Source organism: Juglans microcarpa x Juglans regia, chromosome 4S, assembly GCF_004785595.1.
Source record: "Juglans microcarpa x Juglans regia isolate MS1-56 chromosome 4S, Jm3101_v1.0, whole genome shotgun sequence".
NCBI lineage: Eukaryota > Viridiplantae > Streptophyta > Magnoliopsida > Fagales > Juglandaceae > Juglans > Juglans microcarpa x Juglans regia.
In genome coordinates, this window is record NC_054601.1 from 25,881,352 (window position 1) to 25,896,048 (window position 14,697).

The following is a 14,697-nucleotide window of genomic DNA, read 5'->3' on the forward strand; positions in this document are numbered from 1 at the left end:
GGAAAAAGGGGGGGGGGGGGGGGGGGTTGGGGTGGTTTCGAATCCAAGAACTCCATTTTGGAGGCTGGGGTTTATGCCAATGAGGCTACAGGCTTTTGACGGAATTATGGAATTAGAGAAGAAGTTAATTTCGAGAATTTGTAGCAGTAAAGCAAGAACTTGTGTGGTAGCATTGGAGTGGAGGTGGAATGAGGATGGATTTACAAGTCATTGTCTGTCAGGTCGATAACATTTTGCTTTGCCATCGAATGCATGAACTCAAACTGACAGCCTCAATTGCAATCTCACGCATTTGAAAATCCAATTAGAACAAAATGGAGGAAACTTGAAGGACAGAATGAGATTGATTGAGAGGTAGAATGGGCGTAATGTACTCATTAATATAGCCATATGTGAATTCCTTTATTTTCCTTTTATTCTTGGTACATGCAAAGCAACTCTCCTTCTAATTTATGAGGAACTAAATTAGTTTTGCTACACGAGTCAATGTGTTAACACATCATCACTTGTAGTGGGACTTACTATAACTTTAAAAAAAAAAAAATCAATTATTTTTTAGCATAGCTGACGTAAAAAGTTTTCATACCAATGATATGTTGAGTGTGTATAAAATAAGAGAAATATTTTAGCTACAAAGAAATTTTACAAAAGTAAACTTATAAACTGACGTGGCTTGATGCGATACGTCAGATTCTAAAGTAGATCTAACATATTACATGAAATTATATTAGTTTGTGAGTTTATTTTTGTAAAATTTTTTTGTGGTTGTAGCAATTCTCGTAAAATAAAGCTTATAAATAAATTTTTTTCAAAGTGAATATATAAGAGAAAATAAACCAGCAATTCCTTTGTAGTTATTGCAGCAGGTCTTTGTGTAAATCATTGGGGTGTCTTATGCATTCAAGTATATGTCATGGCAAGAGAGCGATCACAAGAATCATTTAACAAGAGAATATACAAACAGATCAAATATATTCGATGACACTTGTCATTCTTTTTGGGATTCTTTATTTTATCGCATATTTCTTGAATGCAACGCTTTCATTGAATTTCCACAACAATTATCACTATTTTAATGTCTTTAAAGAATTTTCTCAATTATTTCAATAAAATATTCCATTAGTGGAAAAGGAGAGGAGAACTTAGAGAAAAGTCGGTAGAGGTTGAATTTAATAGAGATCAAAAGACATTATATAATAAACATCAAGTAAATTATCAAAATTAGCGCATCTAGTGTAGTGGTATCATAGTACCCTCCCACGGTACTGACCGGGTTCGATTCCCCGGATGCGCAGTTTTGTATATATATTTTTTATCATTATTATTTTTTATTTATTTCTCACTATTATTTAATATTTTATTATTATTTATAAAATATTTCAAAATATCTCTTTACCCAAACGCAAACCTAAGCCATAGTTGACTCTTTTACCAACTTTTCTAAGCCAAATTTGATCGTATCGGCAAACGTTTGAAATATATAGTCCAAGCAATATATAAGCTAAATAGTAGTGAAAGTTTGAAATAGTTTATAAACAGTAGTGAGATGGTTAAAATCTTTTATGGAGTTTTTGGACATAAGAGATAAAAAGTTGAATAAAAATTTTATAAGATTAATAATATTGTTATAATATTAGTTTTGTTTTGGAATTAAAAGAATTTGAATTATTTTTTTATTTTGTTTATAATGATTAGGTAATAATTAGATAAAAAATTTAAAATTTAAAATTTAAAATTATTTGTGTTTGAGTGATATTCGGATGTTAAAATGAAATGAGATAGATTGAGACCATTTCAACATCCAAATGAGCCTAAGTTAAATCTGTTCACTCTCTCTCATGTGGTTAATACCTTAGAGTATTGACGTTGGTATAGTTAAATGCAAGTGTAAAATCACATATTTTGAAAGTTGTTTTGCCATTTAAGAAAAACTCTTACATTGAATTATACATATTTTAATAAAAATAAAAATAAATTATTATTTTGCTATTATTATTATTTTTCTTAAAATTTATTTTAAATATATTTTACAATTAAAACCAAAGATTTACAAATATACACCAAATGTGTTGTCTTAAAATTGAATATTAACAAATATACACCAATCTCGTCAACAAATGATAGCATGTGCTGCCAATGCCAATTTCATCAACTTAATACAAATTTTAGAAAGTTGTCTACAATACAAATTTCATGTATCAAAATCAATGTCATTCCCTTATATGAATACATATGTAATACAAAAAATTCCATCAATTAGTCAAAGAGCAAACAACAAACAACAACCAACAACCACATATCCCACCAACAACACCAACGAGTCATAAAAAACCAAGAAATCCAATACAAAAAATAAAACCCAGCCGATCTACAAAGCAAGTAAAAAAAAAATGCCATCAAATAGTCAAAAAAAATTACAAAATACTCGCATTTCATGAATATACCAGTAAATTTACTATCAATTAAAATAAATCAAAACGAAACATACAACTATATACGAGATATAATCTTATTAAAATTTGCATATTATTAATCTAATGCAAGTAAAAAAAGTGAAATTATTAGCTAAATATGTATTTACATTTGCATTTAGCTCCACTATTGATAATGGTTGTCACTTGTGAGGGTTACCAAGCTCGGCTACGACGGATTGCCAGCGTATAAGAGACGGTGCCATTGGCCGAAACCAATACCTCATGGATGCCCAACGTGACTTAATTAAGACCGTTAGATCACCATCTATGCGAGGTGGGAAATCTACGGATCGCCAGCGTGTCACACTTCTTTGGCGGCAGTCTCACTGACACACCCGTCATCTTGTGAGAAGCTTTAGGACCATAACACGGATCGCCAACGTGGCAACATGTAGCCGTCCGATCGAAGTCAGGATAGCTCTTCACCCATCAGTATAAATTAAATGCCGCCTTCAGTTCCTTGAAAATTCACTTCAAATTCGAAAGAAGCGCTTTAAGATCCATACCTCATTCTGCCTAAAAACCGGATCGTTTTAGTTCACAGAGGTTGTAGATTTTCTCTCCAATGGAGGCCGCGAAGACAACGACGAGGGGAGCGGGAGGAAGAAGGGGTGGAGACAGGAAGAAGTCGGTGTCGAAGTCGATCAAGGCAGGGCTCCAGTTCCCCGTGGGTCGGATCGCTCGGTACTTGAAGAAGGGTCGCTACGCCCAGAGAACGGGCACTGGGGCTCCGATCTACCTCGCTGCAGTCCTTGAATATCTTGCCGTTGAGGTACTTCCGGATCCTACCAAGCTCTTTAGCCCCTTTCTCTCCATGGTGCCATGTATCTCGATTGACCATTCCCTGTGTTTGGCTGTTGAAAACTTGGGAAACAGATAATGGCGGTTTTTTTTTTTTTTATTTGCTCTTTGTTTGGCGAAAACGTAAATGTGAGGAATCTGAATGTTTAAATTTCAGATCCAGGTTATTTTGTTTGCCAAAACTCAGATTCGCAACCTAGCCCCATTTGTTTGCCTTGTATTTTCTCGGCATCTTCTATTTTTTATGGTTCTAACAGAATGCTTGGGATGAAATGCAGGTGCTGGAATTGGCAGGGAACGCGGCACGTGATAACAAGAAAAACAGGATCAATCCGAGGCACGTGCTTTTGGCTGTGAGGAACGACGAGGAACTTGGGAAACTGCTTCAAGGCGTCACCATTGCCAACGGCGGAGTTCTGCCAAACATCAACCCAATATTGCTGCCAAAGAAAACAGCTACTTCCGAATCCGAGAAGGTCTCCAAGTCGCCCAAGAAAGCCTAAACTCGAGAAAGATAGAATAACAGAAGTAGTTGTTTTCTTTTAGTATTACATCAAGGATGGTGGTTGGAGTGCTTTTGTATTTCCGTTGGGTTCTCCCACCCTTTTCGCAAGTTTCTGTTGCGGAATTGTAGATGGTAAATTCAAAATTAGTTAAATGGAAAGCTGCCTGTTTTCTTTATTTTTGCAGGTGTCCAAAATGCGCCCCTTTGCCTTTTGCGTTTTTCTTTATTGTTTGTTCATAACTGCATACCGCACTGGGTCTACTGGGAACCGATAATCTTATCGTGCGTCCGGTAAATCATCGGATTTATGTGACCCTATAATTACAGTTTGTTAATATAAATTGTAACATGAAAATTACGAATGAATTGGCGCCTAAAATGTTGGATTTTCATTTGCCTTTATGCCGGAGAAATCCTGTCGATATATTGAGTCAACGTGAGTAACGCCGGTTCAGAAAATGTTGATGCATCTCGTTTGGCTCTGGCTGTAATGTCTGTACATGTTGCAGTACATCTTTTGCGATTCTTTATGCTAAGAAATTCACTCATAATTTTTATTTTTGTTATTTTAGTTTGTTTCCCTTTTGTGTGCCAATCTAATCCAATCCGTTACCTTTGGGAATGTTATTAGCACCGTGAGCTTAATCTGTGTTTGATTTGTCTCTATCCACCTTATCAATGGAAATGGAACGCTAACTTTATGGAATTTAAAAACTAAGGTGTCGTTTATTTTTAAAGATGAGATAAAATGTGTTGAAATTAATGTTAAAAGATAAAATAAGTTATTATTAGAATATTTTTTTATTTTAAAATTTTAAAAAAATAAATTATTTGTTTTATTTTATATGAAGATTTAAAAAAATTATAATAATAAAATAAAAAAATTTAAAATTTTAATCTTGAAAGCAAATTAGTCCAAGTTGTTGGGGATAGATAATATATTTAAAAATCAAAATTTAGGTAATAAAATTACGCCCTGCCAACAAAAATTCTACTTTCGGCTGAAGCCACTTTCTAGTTGGAAAGTTGGAGGTCAATTGCTTTGAGATTCCTCCGTCAAAGACCAAGAATAGAATAATCTGGAGGATGTGGTTCATTCATCTTTTTTTCATTCATCTTTGAGATTCCTTCGTCAAAGACCAAGAATAGAATAATCTGGAGAGGATATGGTTCATTCATCTTTTTTTCTAATTATGTACTATGAAAAATCATCTAAAGAATAGGAAACAAAAGACAATTCTTGTTGACAGGAGGAGGCTCTGAAGAAAATGAATTCAAAGACGGTGCAAACCAGTTCTAGACTTATCTAGTGCAAACAGATTGCTCCAAGCATAGCGTTGTTTTTTGTGTAGTGATCACAAAAAATAAAATAAAAAATTGCATTGGATAAAAATATATAAACCCAAAAGCACATATATGTGCAAAATCTGTAGAATTTTTTAAATATGATATTACATCCTCATACTTCCATTTACGTACCCAGAAATCGCTCTAATCTAAAACGAATTGAAGACAATTAAAAACAAGTGTCAAGACAAATTAATAACAATTAAAAATCAAACCCATCACCAAAACCACCATCATATCCCGCATCATAGGAAGCAGCATCCGAGATCATGTCTCCAACTAGCAACCCACCCAGCAATCCTGCTCCAAGCCCCAACCCCATCCCTCCCATCCCATTCTTCTTTGGTTTATGTGGCTGCTGCACCGGCGCCCCGTATCCACCGTACCCGTAAGCCGGCTGAGGTGGATACCCGCCAGGCGGAGGGTACTGTGGATACGGCGGGTATCCCCCAGGTGGGTACCCAGCATATCCCGGCGCAGCCTGTGGGTGCGCATACATGGGCTGTGGGTATGCTCCCTGTGGCGGATACGCGGCAGCGCCACTAGATCCAGCGGCATAGCCCGCAGGGTACGCCATAACCGGCTCTGCCTGCCTGCTTTTAATCTCAGGCGCGGTGAACTTTTCACCGAACTTGTAGGAGATATCCAGAGTTCCCTTCGTCTTCCTAGACGGGGTCCTGACGCTATAAGTAGCGTGTTTCGCTTCCTTGGCATCGCCAAAACCGTCCAAAAGCTCCTTGATAGGCACATGGACTTCGCCGATCTCTCTGTCACCCAAGCTCCTGTCGGACTTGATCTTGATGACGAGGGTAAGGCGGTTCTGATTAGCAGCGGCGTCGTCGATGGTGAACTTGACGGGGAAGTTCCATTTGGGGCTGGTGCCACAGTCTTTGTCGGTGGGCGTCTTTTGGGTGGATGATTTGAGGTTGTAGACGCCTTCGATCTTAACGACGGCGTAGACATCCATCTTGGAGAAAAGATTGACGTCCTTCAAGTCCTTTGCGGACTCGATTACGATATCCAAAGGCCTGCACTCCATATTGAAGAAGAAAAAGGAGTATCGGGGAAGAAATTCCAGAAGACAAGGAATTGAAGATGAGCGTGGGAAATTGGGATGACAGATGGTGGTTGGAATGATTATATATATAGGAGGGTGAGGGAGGGTGTCTTTCGGGAAAAGAGCGGAGGATATAACGGAGGTGACGACAATTAACCGTTGTCAAATAAATTTAGTTGAGATTTTTTTTTAGTATTATCGTTTCTATAAACAAATAAATATGAGATAAAAAGAATAAATACGTGTTTTCAACGCGTGAAAGGCTTTTTCTTCAACCGAAAGGAATTTCATCCCCTTCGCATCATGAAACTTCGTAAAACTTGGGGACAGAGTGCGTGTGGATAGGGATGGTTTTAAGGGAATATAAAAACCGTTTTATCTCGATAATTTTTTTAAAATTTTTATATAAAATAGAATAAATAATTTAATTTTTTTAAATTTTAAAATAAGAATAATGTTAAAAATAATATTTTAATCAATTTTTAAGTTTCATTTAAAGTCATATCATTTTATCTCATTATCCAAACGAGCCATAAGAATAAGTTTGTACGTTAAAAAGAATTGAATTATAAATAGTAATATTTTATAAATTGTATTAAGATGAGTTTAACTTTTTTTTAATGTTGAGATGAGTTTAATTTTGTTACGAGAAGTTGAAAAAGTAATAGATCTTATCAATAAATAGTTTAAGATAAATTGAGCTAAGTTGAATTTAATTCAATAACCTAACACAACCTGAGTGATTACCCGTTCAATTGTTGCAATGTTATAATTTAATTCTAGACAAATAAATTATTCTATTTTTAAATCGATGGATAGACCATAACAACATATCATTAAAATATGAATATTTGATTTGTAAAATTTAAATTTTAAAATTTATATTCTAAATTAAGTAATTTTGCTTGAGAATATATATTTTTTAATTAAGTAATTTCGTTCTTTTTATTTGAATTTTGTTATTTTCAATTATTGATTGATGTTCTCTGTTCAAATAAATTTAGCTAAGAATTTTTTTTTTTTTTAGTATTATCGTTTCTATAAATAAATATGAGATAAAAAAGAATAAATACGTGTTTTCCACGCGTGAATATTGCAAGTAATTTGTAAGGCTTTTTCTTCGACGGAAAGGAATTTCATCCCTTTCGCATCATGAAACTTCGCGAGACTTGGACAGCGTGCGTGTGGATAGGGATGACCTAGAAATAGTTTTATCTTATTTTATTTTATTTTATTATTATAATTTTTTTAAAATTTTTATACAAAATATAATAAATAATTTAATTTTTTCAAATTCTAAAATAATAATAATATTAAAAAATAATTTAACTTATTTAATTTTTAATTTTTATTTAAAATCATCTTATCTTATCTCATTATTCAAACGAGTTGAAAGAGTAAGTTTGTATATTGAGAAGAGTTGAATTGTAAATAGTAATATTTTATAAATTGTATCAAGATGAGTTTAACTTTTTTTCTTGTTGAGATGAGTTTAACTTTGTTATAAAAAGTTTAAAAAGTAGTAGATTTTATCAATAAATAGTTTGAGATAAGTTGGACTAAGTTAAATTTAGTCCAACAACTAAACACAACCTAAGTGAGTGTCTGTTCAATTGTCGCAACGTTATAATTTAATTCTAGATAAATAAATCGATGTGTAGAGCATAATAACACATTATTGAAATATGAATATTTGATTTGGAAGATTTAAATTTTAAAATTTATATTCTAAATTAAGTAATTTTGCTTGAGAATATTTTTTTAATCTAAATAGTTATTATTGAATGAAAGAAAAATATTAGATGAAAATAGCCAGAGTATATTTAGAACATACAAAGTTTAGAACATATTCTCGACGGAAAAACAAAGGGTACTTTTTCGCAGCCTTCTTGAAAAGGGAATTTGAAGGAGAATAATGATAGCCACTCTACTAATCTTCTACTATTCTCTTTAATTTTTAAATTTTTTTTCTTTTTACTTAATAGTTAAAAAACTGATTATTAGTGAAAATATATTTTTTTAATTTTTTTTAATGATTAATGATATTTAAAAAATACTTAAAAAAATATATTAAGAATAATAAAATAGTGATAAAAGGATTGTAAAGTCTAACATACCTACGGAGAGAAGATTAACGCCCCACATAACATTCCTTTTTAAGTTAGAACTGATTGATTGAGACTTGTCACTGCAACTTTGGATTTGGACCGTTATTCTCAGGTTTCCCAAAACTCTTGGACGGCCAAAAGTAAGGGATAGTTTGGATGGTAGAATATTATCTATCACTTTTTATTTTGTTATTATTATTATTTTTTATTTTATTATTATTTTTTAACTAATTTTTATTATTATTTATTATTCTACAATTATTTTATTATTATTATTTACAGCATATCTGTGATCACTTCAGAAAAACAATCTAAAAGAATAGTTATAGACTTGAAACTTTAAATATAATAACATTCAATGTTCATTAGAGTTTTAAGTAGGTGGCTTGTAAAGGCACACTTTTGAAGAACTAATGGCAATGAAACCTTTGTGTTCTCGGTCATTATAAAATATCATCACCAAATGGCAAACATTAACGTTACCTCTCATCAACTAGGCGGCCATTATCATATTCACCAACCACTACGTTTCAGGAGCATAGACGCAAGTGCACAAGCTCCGGCAAGAGCCCCCCTCACCCCCATGCATGACATTTGCAACTTGCACGGCCAGGGGTTGCACTACAAAAGGCGGCCGTCATGCCATAGTTGGCCATGTAGCAAAATGAATGACCAAATCCCCACCACTTTGAAATACAGAGATACCCGTTAACCCCAAGCCGAATATGTCAACCCAAAAAAAAAAAAAAAAAAAAAAAAAAAAAAAAAAAAAAAAGGAAAGAAAGCAAAATACACAAGATGCCACTATCAATATCATTACATTTGGGAGTATCCACATTTCTGAAATCATACTCATCTCTAAAGCCCAAATTGTGCTCGAATTTGGTCGCCTTGGAACAGCTCTTGGCCCTCCCAAAAAATAAGCTCCTGATTCTCGACTGGAGGGAGACCACTATGTCCTTTTTTTCTTTTTCTTTCTTTCTTTTTTGCGACAATTGGTGCCCTCCAATTGAGTTATCATGCATGTTCGAACGCGTTGCGAGGATACAAATAGCTTTCTTTCAAGATGAGATTGCTCCCCATATTCAAGCCAATCAATCTTGTTATATCCCAGATTAACGATCAGATTTTTATGCCAGTTTCATCATAGAGGATGGTAGGGCACATAGCCCAACAAGCCCGTCACATTGGTGACAATATCGTTGCACCTTGTCAATAGGCTCAAAAATGGCTGTGAGATATCAACTGAGGTTCCACCACTAGGTGGTGCTGGGAGACTGTTAATAGGATTGTGTGCATTCCAGGGCGCTATTTCCAGACGATGAAAATTATTATGTGGGGCGTTTGCAAATTGTGGAGGAAGAGGCGATGGAGATGGAGGACTGACCTTTTGAAAGTTCTTACTAATAAAATCCATTCCAACAGAAGAAGGTGCACCACCACCATCAGCAATACTAGCATTGTTGTTGATGTTGTTTCTATTACCAACCATCAACTGCTCTCCCCTACTACTTTCATCCTCAACCAACATGAATTTTACACGGGAGATACCTTTATTACTACAACCACCACCACCACCAGCTACTTGCCCAGACTCGTCGCCAGATGACTTCTTCAAACAGGATTTGAGCTGGACTGCTGGCTTTGGTAGAGGCTGGTTCACAAGCCCGGATGCTGGTCTTTGTATAACTGCAGGATCCTTAACTCGTGGAGACTCATTGGTATTGTCATCTCCTCGGCCCTTGCCTGTTTCAGACCCTTCAGCTGTAGCAACTCCCAGTTCGCGAGTGTAGCACCTCACATTCATGCTGCCCAAAAAGGAACTGTTAGCAACAGCATATCTGTATGCTGCTTCTGCATCGTGCTTGTGCAGGAACACGACACGGCATGTCAACGACTTCCAAAAGACACGGAGACCCGATTGATCTATTGGCCCAAAACGGGCAAACTTTGCCTTCAACTCTGCAACAGATGGGAGCGATGTACCGGGAGGGAACTTCATCACCAACATGGTGGGATTAACTGCCTTTGCAACCGGTTCCAGTTTCTTGACAAGATCTGGTCTGAAAGACTTTGGCAGGGCTGGTACCACTGAATCTCTTCCCTCTACCCGCCGGTTTTCAGAAGATTTCTGGCTAGCTTTCTTTTCAACAGCCAATGATTTTATTGCATTAATCTTCTTTAACTTCTTTGCTGCGATTTCTTCTTGACGGTCAGAAGGGCCACGTTTCCGCCCAGCCTTTGTTGGATCCATGGGTCTCTTTATGGATTTTGCAGGCTTTGAGGATGAAAGATCTCTGGCATGCTCACCAGGAAGACTGCCAAAAGCCCCAACACCAGATGAAGATTTTGTGGGACCAACTTCAACAGATTCAGCCTCTGCTGGTGGTGACAGAACCAAGCTTTTCTGGAAAACTAGGGACCGGAATCGCAAAAAGAACAGCTGCACAATTGCAGGGCTGTTTCTTTCTACACCGTGAAAAGGATCGAGAGCAAGGGCTTGCAAATCACTCAAAAGTTGGGGAAGTTCGATGTCACTATTTCCCGTGTCAACTGTTAGAAGTGTTGCAACAGACTCGGTTGAGGAATTACTTGCGCTAACACTTTTCCTCTGATATTCAACCTGAAAATCCTCTCTTGGAGCCAAACCAATTAGGGTGGATTTTCCTGCTACTTTTCTCATTGGGGTCCCCATTTTTCCAGTAGCCAAACGTTTCTGTGGATGTTCAGAATTCATTTCTCTACCAGTGTCTTTCCTTTTTTTCTTCTTTTTCTCCCCCATAACAGAGTTCTCAGAGCCCAAGTCTGTCGTAGTTCTTTTGAGAATTCTTGCCTTCTTAATTCCTCCATCAGCAGTCATTCCACTTGAACGCATTGTATCAATTGGTGAAAGATCTGCAACACCACGACTGTCTTTAACTTGATCTGATCCACTGCCCACTTCCATTCCACTGGGAAAACTCAGCTCATGTTTTTGAAGACCTTCATATGGCCTCAAAATTTTTTGCTCAGCTTCCTGTTGAAAGGCTTGAGATGCATCATCAGTTACACGTGTGAATACCTTGTCCCTCGACAAATCCGACCACCCTGTGCTTGTGGGACTCACAAACTCACTTGGCCCCAAACTGTCATTTGTTCCCTGCAGAAAATCTTTCTCCTTATCAAAAGCAATATCTTGATGGCCAAGAGGACTGCTGTATGCTGCAGCCCGATCTATGGATACTTCTTTGCCAATTCCTTCTAGACTTGAGGTTGCAACATCGTTGCTAACATATGCAACCTCATGTTTTGGTGGAATCACAGGGGCAGGAGGCACCCTCTTTTGCAGAACATAATCCCCAGCCACTGCTGTTACAGACCCATCCATGTAAACTGATGGTGCAGAGGAAACTGCCTGCCCTGGGCTACCTTGGTGAGTCTCTGAGTTATTGGTTTCATCTCTCCGCTTGAAAAGGTATCTGTCTTTTTTTAAAGGATCCTTGATTTTCACAGGTTTCGCAGCGCTTTTCCCACCACCAAGAGCTTCCGCAATCACAAGTGGACCACTCAAAGGAGCTGGAAAAGGCAAAAAACCAATCAAAACAGATGCTCCAAAAATAGAATGTCACCAGTTGTTCCAAAGAAAGGGTCTCCAGGATCATGGTAGTATGACTGAGATTGATGCACATAAGAAAATTTTAAATTAATAACTTAATGCAGGTACTCAGGATAATCGCAACAATTCATCACAAATTTCTCATTTTCTCTGTGTCTTCCTTGGCCATATCAGATAGGAGGGCACGTTCTATTACAAGATGATGCCGTTTGGTCTAAAGAATGCCATGACTACGCTGTTTCATGATAAGATTCACAAGGAAATAGAGGTTCATGCTGATGACATGATTGCCTATTAAATGATCCAGTTGAACACCCCAAAAATCTACACAAGACACAAACTAAATCCAGAAAATCCTTCTTTTCTATAAGAAACCTACAAAGTCTAATAAAACATGCCAAAGCTTCCAAAGTAATTATTTGCAAAAGTACTACGACAGATAGTTCACATTATCCTTTGCTCTGATAGTTATAATAGGATTCCACCCTCAATCATCAAGCCTTCTTGTGAATGCAAAAGAAATACCAACCATCATTGTTGCCAGTATCTAGCCTCCTATTTTTTCCTGGAATAAGTATATTACCTGATTCTAGTTTTTTTTTTCCTTTATTGGCACCGGGTGCCCGGGAACAGCGTCCCGACTAATCTTGGATATTACCTGATTCTAGTTTATAATGCACTGATGTGTTAAGACCCATATTACACTGTTTCCATGAAAACCACTACCTTTTACTTGACAAAATCTGAACCCCACAAACATTCAAATGATAACACAAGTAGTTCAATAGACTTCTCTCATGAGAACATTAGTACTGTTGCATTTGACCCATTGAGTAGCATCTATGTATGATTGGAACATTCAAGTTCTCTATGTCGTGCTTCTTTTGTATGTCTTTGTACTTGGGTTTTGTCCCTCTTCACTTTTTATAAAATTACATCTCAAAAAAGAAAAAAAAAAACTTTCTATATTTATTTCCTAATTTTATTCATAAAAAATGTTTATTGGCGAGCGTTTTCACGCACCACTGCATCGAACAAATGTTAAATAAATACCCAGATAGTCTAGATTGTTCATTACATTCTTTTCATGTCCTCTTATAAACCTTTTTGTACCGTGAACAAGAGGGTAATTACTCAGTATCGGTCCCACTTACGCAGGCCCCTGTAAGGGGTAGCTCAGATTCAGTGTTTGAGCGTGTGACGTTGGGGCAACGAAGAATCAAAATAACTGTTTTTTTTTTTTTTGGCACTGGGTGTCGAAACAACGTTCCGACTAATCATCCGGAAGTGCACAGCCCTCGGCAAGAAGTTTCCCGCAATTACACTTCGGCTAATTCAAGGAAAAATCCCCCGGTCCGCTGGCCCTATAGATTATTTGCAAACAAATAACTGCTACCAAGGATGAGAGAAAGAATGTAATTATACCTTTAGGCGGCGCTTTAACAGTCTGATCTAAATGAACATGTTGACGAGATTGACGCCCCGGCTGCACCCCAAAGGCCTGAGCGTAGGTCTCGTCAAATTCTTCAAATACTGCCTTTCGGTGAGCAAACAGCGTGGCCTTATTCTTGAGAAAATTAATACTTTTCTGCTCGCCACCCCTTGGCACCAACGCTAACTGCTTTACAAAAGCAAGAGTCTCACTTGGCTTAAAACCATCTCTCTCTTTCTTAATCTGATTCGCAGAATAAACTCCCCCGGGCTCATAATCTGGCACATCCACTACAAAATACCCTTGAACACTCGTGACTCGAAAATTATATGGGTTCCTACATTTACAAGCCAAAGCAAGACCCCGTCTCCGACTCGCCTCATCGACAGCCTCTTCCACGGCCTTCACGAAATTCCTCGAATTCGTTTGAGAGGATTTCTCAGCGAAATAGAGATCAAATGGGATGAGCTCAGCTGGGTCAAACCAGCCGTAACTACTATCACCAAAGAAGGCCACCAACACATAACCCTCCCTCCGGGCGCGCCGCACCGAGGGAGACGCAAAAGCCTCATTAAATATATGCCCCGGCCACCAGGGGTGAGATTTCACCTTCCCCCACACCATGTCGCCAACTTCGAGCCCAAAACTCAGTGCCCTCGACATTCCAAAACCACCCGATGCCCCATCATTCTCATTGGCCACAAAATCATCAAACTCCGACAACAAAGAAGTGTACTCGGACGTCTTACTCTTCTCCACATGCTCTTCTTTATCATCTAGGAAATCAAATCTATCATCTTGGGCATCAAAATGATTGATGCTCTCATCCTCAATCTCAAAACCCCTAGATTCAATTTCCTTACCTACTCTTGCAACACCGCCGTCAATCGCGTCAGAAACCCTAACCCTAGGCTCTTCAGATCTCCAACCTTCAGAAACCCTAGCATGAACCTCATTCTCCGGAGCTCCAGAATCCATCTCTACTGAAGACACCCTAACCTCGTCAGAAACCCCTAAATCCAAATTCTTGTCGCCATTAGAGCCATAGATACCACTCTCCGATATCCTAGCTTTCGCTTTGGACTCCACGATTGAATCTGAATTACCTGTTATACTCGCAACCTTCATTATGCTAATGTGTCTGTTTTGAGTAACGGATTTAGTGTCATTTAATGGGCTCTCCTTAGAAAGTTGTGGGTATGGGTGGGCTTCGGCCCATCAATATAAGGGCCATCTTTAGCCCATTAGTCTGTCTGTCTTGTCTGTCATGAATTTTAGCCCAGTTGATGGCATGATTCTCAAGTCCAAACTCTTCGTTTGGGCCATCAAATTCTCTAAAATTCCATATGCAGGAGAAGTACTTCCAATCATTTTGACT

The 14,697-nt window shown here is 37.3% G+C and overlaps 3 protein-coding genes and 1 long non-coding RNA gene across 4 annotated transcripts; 1 reads left to right on the plus strand and 3 right to left on the minus strand.

Annotated features, from left to right (window-relative positions):
- The first annotated feature begins 2,929 nt into the window (after positions 1–2,929).
- LOC121263845 (histone H2A.1-like) lies at positions 2,930–3,956 on the plus strand. The gene is made up of 2 exons (XM_041166923.1): positions 2,930–3,246; positions 3,554–3,956. Exons 1-2 carry the CDS (start codon positions 3,040–3,042, stop codon positions 3,776–3,778), a joined length of 432 nt encoding a protein of 143 aa, XP_041022857.1. The 5' UTR covers positions 2,930–3,039; the 3' UTR covers positions 3,779–3,956.
- Positions 3,957–5,209: 1,253 nt separating this feature from the next.
- Positions 5,210–6,269, minus strand: LOC121263443 (protein SRC2-like). The gene has a single exon (XM_041166331.1). The coding sequence runs from the start codon at positions 6,164–6,166 to the stop codon at positions 5,330–5,332; it is 837 nt and encodes a 278-aa protein (XP_041022265.1). The 5' UTR covers positions 6,167–6,269; the 3' UTR covers positions 5,210–5,329.
- A 2,803-nt stretch (positions 6,270–9,072) lies between these two features.
- LOC121262344 lies at positions 9,073–14,457 on the minus strand. Its single transcript, XM_041164788.1, has 2 exons — positions 13,313–14,457; positions 9,073–11,847 (listed from the first exon to the last, which is right to left on the minus strand). Exons 1-2 carry the CDS (start codon positions 14,445–14,447, stop codon positions 9,437–9,439), a joined length of 3,546 nt encoding a protein of 1,181 aa, XP_041020722.1. The 5' UTR covers positions 14,448–14,457; the 3' UTR covers positions 9,073–9,436.
- LOC121262345 lies at positions 12,524–13,306 on the minus strand. Its single transcript, XR_005940089.1, has 2 exons — positions 12,646–13,306; positions 12,524–12,566 (listed from the first exon to the last, which is right to left on the minus strand). It is a non-coding gene; the product is annotated as an uncharacterized LOC121262345 (long non-coding RNA).
- Positions 14,458–14,697: the final 240 nt, after the last annotated feature.